This window comes from Furipterus horrens, unplaced genomic scaffold (assembly GCF_987537825.1).
Source record: "Furipterus horrens unplaced genomic scaffold, mFurHor1.1.pri manual_scaffold_3, whole genome shotgun sequence".
Lineage (NCBI taxonomy): Eukaryota > Metazoa > Chordata > Mammalia > Chiroptera > Furipteridae > Furipterus > Furipterus horrens.
Genome location: NW_028327173.1, coordinates 47,113,198 through 47,126,556, shown reverse-complemented (window position 1 = coordinate 47,126,556; position 13,359 = coordinate 47,113,198). Strand labels below are relative to the sequence as shown.

At 39.2% G+C, this 13,359-nt stretch overlaps 1 protein-coding gene across 2 annotated transcripts in view; it reads right to left on the bottom strand.

Annotated features, from left to right (window-relative positions):
* Positions 1 to 13,359, bottom strand: part of DNAJC6 (DnaJ heat shock protein family (Hsp40) member C6) — a 122,312-nt gene that overhangs the window by 4,409 nt on the left and 104,544 nt on the right. The window contains exons 12-16 of one of the 2 annotated variants that reach the window (XM_090269568.1): positions 12,864 to 13,298; positions 10,138 to 10,272; positions 6,186 to 6,254; positions 4,861 to 4,995; positions 1,447 to 1,710 (exon numbers count right to left, since the gene is read on the bottom strand). In XM_090269568.1, coding sequence (XP_090125694.1) covers positions 1,447 to 1,710; positions 4,861 to 4,995; positions 6,186 to 6,254; positions 10,138 to 10,272; positions 12,864 to 13,298 — 1,038 coding nt within the window. The remainder of the gene's footprint in view (positions 1 to 1,446; positions 1,711 to 4,860; positions 4,996 to 6,185; positions 6,255 to 10,137; positions 10,273 to 12,863; positions 13,299 to 13,359) is intronic. The other variant, XM_090269569.1, reaches the window with a different exon arrangement.

The following is a 13,359-nucleotide window of genomic DNA, read 5'->3' as shown; positions in this document are numbered from 1 at the left end:
CTATACACACACTCACACAAGCACACACTGAGACTAGGGATTTTGTCTGTCTTGTTCACTGCTGTATCCCATTTTCTACACTGAAGATGCTCCATAAATATTTGCTGATTGAAGACTCACCCCACATCTACTCAAAATAAAAACAGAAGGGAAGCCACAGACTCATGGAATTGTCCAAGGAACATCCACTACTAACCAAAACACAAACCTGATGTCACATATTCCCAACAAAAGAATCCCTATCATGTCAGTATTATGAGAAGACACCTATGTCATGGCCAGGAGAGTGTGGCAGTTCAGAGCAGGCTTTCTGGAGCCAAATAGCCTGGGTTCAAATCTTAGCTCTGTTACTTACAAGCTCTATGGATTTAAGAAATTACTTCATTGATCTCTGTCACAGATTCCTCATCTACAACATGGGATTTGTTTTGAAGACTATATGAAATAATACATGAAAATTATTCAGAATAGCACCTGACATCAATCGAGTAAGTAAGTACTCAATAGAAGTTAGCTATTACAACTAGGAAAAGTAGAAGTCTTTCTCTGTATGGATTCCACAGAGGGAAAGGCCTGTTTCCTCATCATATCCCTATACATTTAATTCTTGGGTATGATCAAATCAAGGGGAATGCAAACTGTATAACAGGCCTGTCAACAAACTCAAATTTAACCATCCCTGCCAAGGCAAATATGTTTTACTCGTCAAGAATCCCATTCAAAAATAAAATAATAAAAATTCTATATACATATGAAGACCAAATCTGAGATACAACCAGAGAATTAAAAATAAACATTTATATTTGATTAAAAAAAAAAAAAACAAAAAAAGAATACCATCCAGATTATCCTCCAGCCTTAGCTGTTGGCCCACTTTGTGTGCTTTTTAACTTTCTGCTCAGAAGACAGGTAAAAGCCATCACAGGAAACTCAATGGTCTCAGGAACATCCACCGACCAGACTATAAGAAACACTAAATGTCTAAGACATATTCACTCTAATCAGGACCCAAAGGCAAACGTGAACACAGTACTTAAAAGGTTCCCAAACTTTCTCTTCTACCACCTTTTATAAAGGAATGATAGCTTCAAGATCCATCCACCCCTCCCCTCATCCATTCAATATTCATTTAATGCCTCTGATGTGCCAAGTGCTATGCTATATGCTAATGATAACATGGCAAAAATACACAAGTCCCTGCCCTCCAGCTGGTCTCAAATGTGGGGAGAAACAGAAAAGGGAGCCAATAGTCACAAAATGGTATCTAAGAGCATGGTAAACACAGGTACTCTAGGCAGAGTTGGAGGCAGTGATCATATTGTGTCTCTACAGCCATAAGATTGCCTCAGAAACAATCATTTTCTGTCGCCTTCTTCGGACATACAACATACAGGTAGCATGACAGCACAGGCCACCCTATACCAGGCTCCAGACCATCGTTCTTACCCAAATTAGTCGATCCTTTCCCACGTTCATTCTGGACCCCAGGCATGGCCGAGAAGCTCACGTTGTAGTTGGGCCGATTCTGGGGGGAGGAGTGTGGCATGCTAGGCTGTGGCTTAGACTGTGTCTGCTGCCAGTTGTAGCCACCTCCCTGCTGCCACCCTCCACCCATAGGCTGGGGAGAAGCCTTCTGTGGTGAGCTGAGAGGTGGAAATCCCCCACCCAATCCAGTTGGTGTGGTGGGTTTGCTGGCAAATGAAGAACTACCTATAGGAAACAAAGGGGGGACAGAGAAGGTAATGCTATTTTTGAGTGGCTTCTAACTTTTGTGTCCTGAGTTATTGTTTGCAATAACTTTAGTGGAAATTGTTTTAGTGACTAATAGCAATATTGATCTTCCTTATAGTTAAAAAAATTGCAGGTATGTATTTCCTTTAATCCCCACAATGACATTTTTAAGTATGTATTAACAGCCTCATCATTTTTTTTAGATGAACAAACTTCAGCTCAGAGCACTTAAGTGATTTTCTGAAAGTCACACGGCCGGCAAGTGACAGAACTGGGATCTGAACACAAGTCTTTGGCTCCAAGCCAGAGGAGCCCTGGCTCTTCTCCCTGTGCCATCCCTCTTTCCATCCCATCTTCTAAGCAGATTCTATTTCTTCAATGGAGTACAAACTACTGAACGACAAGAACAGGAAAGAAAATATATTCACTCTTTAAGGTGCTATTTAAACTTCAATGATCAGGATTAATCATTGTTTATTATAAGTACAAGCTGTGTTAATGCTCAACAGTAAACAAATATGTTTTGAAATTTCACAAGTAGGTTTCAATTTCACACTCCTTGCATTTCATGGCAGGAGAGTAAATACAGCCAACACTCTGACAACATTGAACATGGTAAACAGCCCTAGCTGCATATTAGAATCACCTCGGGGAGTTTGAAACGTCCCCATTTCTAAGCCACAGCCAGATCAATTAATCTAAATATCTACGGGAGGAACTAAGGCATAGGTGTTTGTATCAGAATTGTTTGATGTGCAAATACCTTAAAGAAAAGAATGTTGTCTTTTGTCTTTCCAAACTGCAGCTACATAATGTGGAAGGTTAATTTTTTACTGTAAAGCAATTACCTAGGAGTCAAAAATTCTAGCTTGTAGCCCTTGCTCATATACCTGTCCATTGTGTGGCTTTAGGAAAGTCACCTACCTATCCTAAGTTATGTCGCCAGAAAAGTAGAGAACTTTACAAAACCATTTTTCCAGCATTTGTAAAAATAACTGCATTTCAAAATTGACAAAGAACTCTTGAACTCCTCCTAGTAGACTTGTTATAATGATATGGGTGTAGCTATTCTGAAACTACTTTTGTTGTTTGACTATTAATGTTGTTGCAATCCAGGGAAAAGGAAGGTACACATATGCAATAGGGGAAGGCAAGGAAGAACCCTGTGGTATTGGATGGGAGTCTAGATATTTCTACCCATTCATCTCTTATCTCTAGTTCCTGAAAAGTAGAGCAGTGACACCTAGCCCAGTACCAATGAACATACTCAGTGTACAGATTTTGATTTCTAATACCATTCCCCACAAAAGGAAGTGAGGATTCTTGGGAGAATGACTGATTCCAGGACTAGGGCATAAAAATTTCAAGACAAGTCTGGAATTGTTATGGAAGAAACGTGGTTCTTCTGCCAACACAGTAAAGAATTACAGATCAGCAAGTTGGTAACCATGTGATATCTAAAATAACACCCCAGTCCTGGCTGGTGTGGCTCAGTGGATTGAGCGCCAACCGGAGAACCAAAGGGTCACTGGTTCAATTCCCAGTCAGGGCACATGCCTGGGTTGCAGGCCAGGTCCCCAGTTGGGGGCACAAGAGAGACAACTACACATTGATGTTTGTCTCCCTCTCTTTCTCTCTCCTTTCCCCTTTCTATAAATAAATTAATTAATTAAAAAATAAAATTAACAAATAAAAAAATAACACCCCAGCCCAGCCATCACTCATAGCCCTTTGCACATGTGTTATGAGCTCAAGCTTTAGAGCTAGAACTTCAGTATTGAAACCTTATTACTTGGGCATGTTATTTTACCTTTTGAGTCCCAGTTTCTTCATCTGTAAAAGGATTATAATAGTCTCTACTTCAAAAAATTACTGGTAAGATTAAATAAATGTATATCTATAAAACACTTAAAATAGTGCCTGTCACATAGTAAACCCCCTAATAAACACTGTTATTAGACTATATATTTATTCATTTACTGTTTGTTTTCCCTTCTAGAATATAAGCTTTAGAAGACAGGCAATTTATTTTTTTCGTTGGTTGGTTTTCATTAAAACAGTATTAGCACATTGAAGGCACTTACGAAATAGCTGTAAAATGAATAAATGGATTTAAAAAATGAACAGTCAATGAGGTTTTATGTGAAATAGAATTTCACCTGATGTTGTTAAAAATTTTCAGCTTACATTAAAATACAAAGAAGGGAAAATAATTCTGGGAGTTCTTAAAAGAAAAAAATTCTAAGAAAAAAATTCTGTCAGAAATGGTAGCATGCTCTCATCCCCTGCAGACAATTTGGCTCTAAATACCCCAGGGCTTTTTGAGAACCTAAACAATCACCAGGGCTAATTTAAACCTTTGTGCCAGGGCTCATGCACCCTTATTTCACAACTCTGCACTGCCCAGAGGAGGGAGGGAAACGAGGAAGACAAGGCTTCAGAACATCCAATGAACTCCTTGAAAAATGTTTTCTTGGTGAAATAGTTTGAAAACACTGCAAACTTGATCCCTTTTGGGGAGCATCACTATGTCCATTATTCCCAGACATTTTTACAGTAATCAAAGTTTACTGAACCCAGTGTTTCCATATTATTTGTTCATGTATCACTTATCCTCTAAGAGCAATTAACATATGACAAAAAAGACTTTGAAAACATTATACAGAGGGTCTATTTAGTGGGTGCAATTTTACAAACTGACCAGAGGGCCCTGCAGCCAATGACAAGAAGAGGGATGCCAGCGTGAGGACCTCTCTGGTAACGTCACAAGAAGGCCTACGCACAGCTGGCCCATGTGGCTCAAATCTACCTGACCGGCCTCATCTCTCCCCGTTTTCCTACACATTCGTTACTTTTCTTGAAGCCAAATTCTGTTCTCAGATGCTTCTGGAAGTTCTAACTGTATTCATGTTACTAATCCAAAATTAGGCATTGGAGAAATAGATTAATAGGGGTTAGTTCCAACCCCTTATTTGAAGCCTGTTTTTTTTTTTTTGTTTGTTTGTTTGTAATCAGTCTCAAGATTTAGAGTATATATAGCTGAAGAAGATATAAGATTTTAGGTTCCAGCTTACTGTAACACTAAAGATTTAGATTTGAGGTTTTGTAGACATAAGCAAATATTTTAACCTGTTAAGTTTGTACCTAGTGTCCCAAGGTCAGCAAAAGGATCCAGAGTCTGGGGTTTGTTTTGATGGGTGGGAGTGCCATGCAAGGATCCTGTTGGGCTGGTGGCAGCTGACTTGCTTCCCATTCCAAAACCTCCTGAAAAGGAAATAAGATCATTAAAATGAGTTAGTTGCCTAAGGCTGAATTCTGAAATTCAGAAATCCAAAGCTACTGCTCATCTTGTCTTTAATGGCAAATTAGGACAGGATTTGGAAATTCGTTACAAGCTTGCTAGACCTTGCTTTTCTGACTGAAGTGAAGAGTGGCTCCGGGCAGGAACAGGGCCCAAAGAAGGCAGATGTTGTTCCCTGCCCACACCTGCGAAGTACTGTCCAGGGTTTACCCTTCCTGTCATCTGACTCCATTCTTTCTATGGAATTTGTAGTCAAGCCTGCATCTGAATTCTAGCTCTGCTGCTTCCTGGATGAGTGACCTTGGGCACATTGTTTAACTTCTCTGAATTCCAACATTTTCTTTCTTTCTTTCTTTTATTTGTTTGTTTGTTTATTTATTTATTTATTTGTCTGTTTTTAGAGAGAGGGGAAAGGAGAAAGAGAGGGAGAGAAACATCACTGTGTGGTTGCCTCTCACTCGTGCCCCCAACTGGGGACCTGACGTGCAACCTAGTCATGTGCCCTTACTCGGAATCGAACCAGCGACACTTGGCTCGCAGCCAACATTTTCTTATTTGTTAAGTAAAAAAATAGGAACTGCTTCAGAAAGTTGCTGTGATGAGCACAGTGTGTGTGTGTGTGTGTTGTGTGTGTGTGCGCACGTGTGTGTAACTTGCACAGTGCTGGGGATGCAATCACACAAGATGGCTTTCAATAAATACCATCTAGCCATGAGAAAGAACTTTTTTATCACAGATAAATCTAGCCTTGAACTAAGTCCTTACGAAGAAGGAAGACCATCCAAATTATATAGCATCTACTTTATGCTAGAAATTTTCATGTGATTTCACTTAAACTATACAACTGTGTGGGATAAGAACTATGATCCCCACTTTATAGATAACAAAAATGAGATTCAAACTTGTAAAAAAAAATCCAAGAACTTCTAAGGGGAAAAGTTAGATATATATCCAGATCCGCCTAGTTCTAATGTACTACCATGTCATCAAATGCAATGGGAAAGTTCCACCAGAACATGTCTTTAGGAAAAAATCAACACAAATTATGTAGGTGGGCTATGATACTCTGTAAGTACTCACTTCACTTTGGGTGAATGGTCAGGCTTTAACAATTGGTTAAGTGTGCATAGAAAACTACCCTGCTGACCTTTACCTGGTTTAGTATGCCAGTCCCAACCTCCTGAAACATCTGGCTGAATGTTCACAGCAGGTGTACTCGAAGCTAAAAATGAGAAGAAACAAAGAATCAAAACAAGATAGCTCAGAGCCCACTTTTCTAAGTTCACACAGGAAAATGCTACACGTTCCATGAAATCTGCATGGCCACCCAGGTCCCAAGGGACTCACTCTCCCTGTGGGCTCTCACCACATTTTGCACTACTTGATAATTTGTGCCTTCATCTATGGTTACTTCCACCAGGGTTGGTAAATGCTATATATTATTTATCTCTGTTTCTACTTTGGCTCACCTTTGTTTTATCTCCATACCAACAAACAAAGAAATATAACTGCCTATGTCTGTCTCCACTAAATTATGAGTTCCTTGAAGGCAGAAATGCCCTGATTCATTGGTGTGTGTCCCATCTCTGTACTTATGTGAAAGTCAGTGGGCAATAAGAAAAGATGAAGAGAACAAACCCAATTCACCTTATGTTGGCATTAACAACTGTTGGAGAGGCATGATCAACTCAGAACGGAAGTTGTGCTTTCTTCTCCACTGTGACGTGAATTGAGAAGGATGGCTCATTCAGCGCATGGGCTGGGCACTGACGACACGCCATCCACCATGCTCATGGCAGGGGTGCATCTACTGTCACTCAAGACAAACTCCTTACAGCTTCAAGATATATTGCCTAGCCCCTCTCAAAATTCCTAATGTAGAACTTTAAAGTGTTCAGCTAAAGAGAATCAGCTGTATAAGAAGAATACACATTGGTACTGAGGTTTTCTTTGAATCTATAAAATGCAAGTAATAAAAAGGATGTCATAAAAAAGAATTTCTTTCTAAGGCACCTCTAAGTTCTGTCCATAAAATCAGTGAGTAATAGGCAAATACTAAATATTAAAAGTGGAATTTAAAATATACACACACCCACCACCACCACCAACACCAAAAGAATCATCAATTCACCAAGACCAGCATTACCAAGCTTTATATGTACTTGTTTTGTTTGCTTAGTACAAACCAAGACATCTTGACCTTCTTATCATTAAGTTAAAAAGAACATGTCATTATGACTAATAACAGTTCTTTACTTTCTATTCTTATTCCACAGTAATCCCTAAAAACTGAGGTGGAAATTAGACCTTTTTTTTTCTATAAACTAACATTCGCTGTCTGACTTCCTTTACACTCTGACCTTACTCTTACATCTAACTAGAATGTAGAACCAGGTGTCAGAAGTTAATGATTATTACTAATCAAACCTACAAATCCTTATGACCACTACCATATGAAAGGCTCCCTGCCAGGGAGCAGAGAACTAAAATACACATTGCCTATTTCAAAAAACTTAAAATCTGTTGGAGAGGGGAACATATAAATTAAAAGGTAATTACCTAATGCTTGTATTCTCTCTGCCTTTTATTACAGTTATTTATTTTTTCTTCCAACACTACGCTCCAGGTGCTTATTCTCCTTAGAGTAGATGTTCACTAAATATTTTGGAGCTCAAAGGTAATATTTCTTGATTTTAAGAAAAGATGGTGGTGCTTTGTGGAAATCTGAGAAAGATGACTCCAGGTTTCCAGCTGGAATGGCTGGATAAAGAATGGGAACAGGTGCCTTTTGCTGAGGTAGAGAATTCTGGAGATGGGCAATTCTGACCTCCCAATCTGATATCTGGGTCTCAAATATATGTTACCTTATATGAAGAATATGCAACTGGTCCACTAACATTGGAATGATCTTTGATTTCCATGACCATGTTGTAACCAGCTCCCAAGACACAGAGAACCAGATTCAGAACTGCCAGGCTGAAGTAAGAACATTCACACCCATGGGACATAAAAGGTAGTTCTCTTATGAAAATGATAAATTCAAACTATTAAAACCAGGAAAATGGCCCTGGCTGGTGTGGCGCAGTGGATTGAGCACCGGCCTGTGAACCAAAGGGTCAATGGTTTGATTCCCAGTCAGGCATGTGCCTGGGTTGTGGGCCAGGTCCCCTGTCGGGGGTGTGCAAGACAACCACACATTGATGTTTCTCTCCCTCTCTTTCTCCCTGCTTTCCCCACTCTATAAAAATAAATTAATTAAATCTTTTTTTTTAATCAGGAGAATTTACAAGTTTATTAATTCTATCATTATGCATCAAAGACGCTTAAGTAGGAGAAAATGAGGTACCTCGTTTTATATTTACATATTAGAAAGATAGATAGCACCTATTGTGTGCCAGTATTTTTTCTAAGCACTAGGGAAGCATTAATGAACAAAATAAACAAAAATACCTGCCTTGCTGGGAGAGGCAGACAACAAAAAATAAATATAACACATTAGTAAACTATTAAATATATTGAAATTGATAAGTACCATGGAAAAGAAAATGTAGAGTAGGGGCAGGGGGATAAATTGTGATGTGAAATGGAGCAGTCAGAGTAGACCCCACTCAGAAGGTGACAGTTGAGCAAAGATCAAAAGAGAATCAGCCAGTGCAATAGCACGTAGGCCAGCATGGCTGGAATGGAGAGAACAAGGGGGAGAGAATAGGAAATGAGGTCACTGGGGTGCTAGAGCACATAGGGCCTATCTGAGCCCTTTTGAGGGCTTTGGATCCCATGCTAAGTGAAATAGGGAGCTCTTTTGAGTAGAGCGATGATGTGACTTACATTTTAAGTAAGTGAGCAAAACAATAGCTTTAACCTCTATCCCTGCATCTTTCTTTCCAGGGAAAACAACTTCCAATCAGGAGATTCTATTAGGTCAGCACTACTCAAGGGTGAGAGGTACATTCGTTGTATGTTGTCCTATGGACCCACCTCAAATAGCTGGAGATTTAAGACTAACTGGAAATCACCATAAAGGTTATTCCTAGACTGATTTCTATTTTGAGTCAGGTTACAGTTTGGCCAATGTTGCATAACTCATCCTCCTTTTACATTAGTGTAACTTCCATGAAGTCAAGCTGATGAGTGGACTGCATTCTCCAGAAAAGGTCAAGGTGCCTTCAACATCAAGAATGGGACACAGTGCTCTAGCTCAAAGCCATCTGTCCTTCACTGAAGGGCCCTAGTTTCAATCTGTTACCTAAGTCATATCCTTTTGCACTTACAAGTGAGTGTGATCTCTATTCCTTCCACACAACCTAAGTCTCTAACATAAAAATATAATGTGGGCCACATATGTCATTTAAAATTTCATAGCTGTCACATTATAAAAAGTAAAACAATTAGACATTGGTAAAGTTAATTTTAAGAATGTGTTTTATTTAGTTCAATATATTCAAAATATTAACAAGTGATTAGTATAAAAATACTAATGAGATATCTTACATTCTTATTTTTTACTAAATTTTGAAATCTGGAATATTATTTTATACTTAGAGCACATTTCAAATAGACTAGCAACATATTAAGTGCTGAATGGTCACTTTGTATAGACAGAATAGCTCTAATTCATCAGGGTGTTATAATCTGAAGTTTGTTCTGTAGAATACCAATTTTGTGGAATGCTCATATCACATTTTATTAATTTGATTCATATTTTTCCACATTTCAAAAATTTCCCCAACTAGGATGTATCTTCTAATCAACTAAAAGTGCCAGCATTTTTTTCTTCCTTATCAGTACATTAAAAAAAAGAGACATCCTATAATCAATGGTGTCATAATTCTGTGCATGTAGCTCTAATACAAAAAAGAATTCCACAGTCAAATAAGTTTTAGAAAAGCTGAGTGAAACAAAGTTAAGCAGACTTGTTTATGGTAAGAAAGGCAGACCTTTTAATATGTCAATATGAATTGTTAATTTCCATAAGATAGAGATGCATTATATAGCTTCTCCCCCACCCCATCCAATACACCTACAGGATACTTTTAAACCTAAGAACCTACTGGTAACTTGTGGAAATCTATGTTCCACTGAACACAATATAAAATACTTCTTACCATGCACTGTAGGTGAAGGACTTCTCGTAGGCTGAAGAAAAGGGTCACTGGAAGCACTGGATGTGTTCAGAAAAGAACCCAGCAAATCTTGACCCAATGGTTTAGAAGGTGCTCCAAATGGGTCAAAGTTGGCACCTAGAAAACAAAGGGAAAAATGTGTTTCTATGTCCCATGAGTTCACTCATTCAATAAATATCCAAGAGTTGTCATTATCACCAGGCCCTAGGCCAAATACTTGAAAAATTACGATGATGTCTGCCTCCTGGCCCCATCTTATCCTTAAATTTCCTCCAGGGCTAACAAAAGTTTATGAATGAACTAAGAAGACTAGAACTAAGGGGGCAGCTGAGGTTTCTAGCAACAATGCAACAACACTAGTATCATATCATTTCTCAGGGTCTACATTGCCTTTCATAAAGAATATCTCTAAAGTGGTATTATTTTTATTCTACAGAAAATGAAATTGAGGTTTATAAAGACAACTTTCTTGTCCAATATCAAGGAAATAATAGGGCTGAAATTCATGCTCAAGTCTTCTGACTCCAACTTCCAGGATTTCCCAAAGACATCTCACATTTCTCAAGTTGTGAAATGAATGTGAAGAAAACCATGCAGAGCAGCACGTATATAACTGTCCTTTAATATCTCATTATTGGGCAAGGAACAAAATTCCCTTTAGCTCTTCATAATGAGATGTTACTTCCTACTCTGTAAGTATGAAACTAATGAGTTGATGTGGGACTGACCTATTCAGGAATAGACAACTAGAGTCAAAGAAGTCAATGAGTAAATCCCACTCTCAAAGCCCAGGTGTTCTGCTATGACTCCATTGCCACAGTGCTCTCCTACAATCCACCAGGCAATGAATCAGCCTTGTGTAGTGCTAGTAAATTCAGTATGTCAGGTACTATGCTACACAAAGTATATCCCTTATCATTTAATACTCACAAAACTTTATCCCTCCTATAAAATGAGAACACTGAGATTTACAGAGTAACACTCTGCATAAGAGGACACTGCATCTAAGTTTGATGCCAACTAGCAGAGGAAGCTAAAGTCTTCTACTGTTTGGTGCACTTCTAATATCGACTTATGTTAAATTAGAGTCATTCTTCAATAACTAAAAGTAAACTTCCCAATAACAAAAGATGGCAGCTCAAAACTGAGTCTTTATAACAATGCTGATATGTAAGTATTATCCCCGTTTTCCTACCAAGATTAGAGTTTTATTAATAAGGCTACACAGATAGTTAAGTGTCGGTCCTAGGATTCAAATTCAGGCCTTTAATTATGGACTGTGTCCTTTCTCCTTCCTCTTAGGGGACAGAATACTTGAGTTCTAGATCTGGGTTTGCCACCAATCAGCTATGCATCCTTGGACAAGTCAATCAATATATATAGGCCTCAATTTGATCATCTGTAACCTGACGTACAGATTGATTTATCTAATGCCTCAGAGGGTTCTTCTAGTTCCGACACTGAAACAGAACTATGTGCATAGGACTATCATGGATCAAATCATCCAAAGTCATTCAAGATGCATGGTCTTAACAGGTGACCATTGACTGCTATGCTATCTTGGATCTTGGGATTTTTAATTTCATGAGAGAGCTTTTATTCACTTTGGTAAGTAAGAACTAGATAGAAGAAAGTGAAGAAGAGGAAATATCCTGGGATTCAGGGTACCTTACATCCTGGCTCACCAGTAACATGTAGAACCTTGAGCCCCAGCACCTACATTCTAGGATTCTGAGGCTCCCTCTTACAAAGAATGCCTCCAGCTGAACTACTGTGAATCAACACCTGCCAAGGTCTTCTGAGAAGTGAAGGATAAGCTTGGCAAGGAAAGTTCCTGCAGGTTACCATATACCTGGAATGTTGAGACATTTCTCTTTATTCTTTCTAATGTGATATTATCTTGGTAACAAAGGGGAGTTGGTTCTTAGAAGCTCTAATAGGCTTCTGCTTACTCAGATACACTGTCTTGCAAATGTCAAAAAACTGTAGATGTCCAGTCATAGGAAGGGTTGAGTCTGTAGCAATGAGCGAGATTGAAGCTAACATGGGGCTCCAGCTCCTTACCTGGCACCAACAGCTCTGCTACCTACAGTCAGCTGTGCTGCTGGAATGAGTCCCTTAAATATATCACGACGTAACTAAGTACTTCTCTGCATAGCCAAAGTGTATTCAGAAAACAATTTCAGGAAGGCATTACAGGAAAAACCAAGGGAGAGCTCTAGAGTCAAATGGCCTAGTTTTGGACCCTGGTGCCATCAATTTCTAACTGTATGAACAGTATGCTCCTAATTTGACTCTAAGCCTCTATTTCCTCAACTATGAATTGGGGATAACAATTGCACCTACTTACCAGGGTTTTCTAAGAATTGAATTGCTGTTTAGTGTTCAATTCTATGTTTGGCAAATAGAAAATACCCCACAAATATCAGCTGTCATTATTAATAATAATTCATCGATCTACGTCTCTAAGCTCAGGTACCAAAGTTCTGAAAAAAATATTAAAGGATGAGAAGCTCAAATATTCATTCTTACCCTGTCCTACTTTCTATTTCCTCTTGTGTTCCCCATTTAAATAAAAATATAGACTTCTGAGGGAGTTTCAGGGAGATCAGAAAAGTCTAGCTTATTAGGAAGGTTCAATTCTACCTACTTGGCCCAAAGGTTATATTTCAAAACTGGGAAGTACAGCACAGAATGGAAACAATTACCTTCTCCCACTCTTAGGGTTGGAGATGCGGAGGCGGAGGTGGCTGACCGGCGTGGTGTTGACTGGGCAGATGCAGGTCCGCTAGGATGAAACACGTCTTCCACCCCCGACTGTCCAGCCTGGGCAGGGCCAGCCGCACCTGCGCCCCCAAACAGGTCACTGAGCAATTCAGAATTGGTGGGAGGAGCCACTGGTGCGGAGAAGTTATTACTCACTGTAGACCCTTCTAAACCCAGAAGGTCCACATCCTCGTGGGGTGGAGGGGCTGCTGGCTCCTGCTGCATTTTGCTGGGTTTTTTGGTTCCATGGTGTTTGTCATCGCTGGCATTGCCGTGTGGACTGGAAAGGGTCAGAAGTTCATCGTCTGATTGTTCACTTTCCTGATTCACTAGGGCAGCATGGTCCTCCTCACAGAATGATTTCTCCGATTTCTGATCTAAGAAAGGTCAGTATGCCAATAAATGTTAGCTACTGGCCACAGCATAGTTTTTAAATAA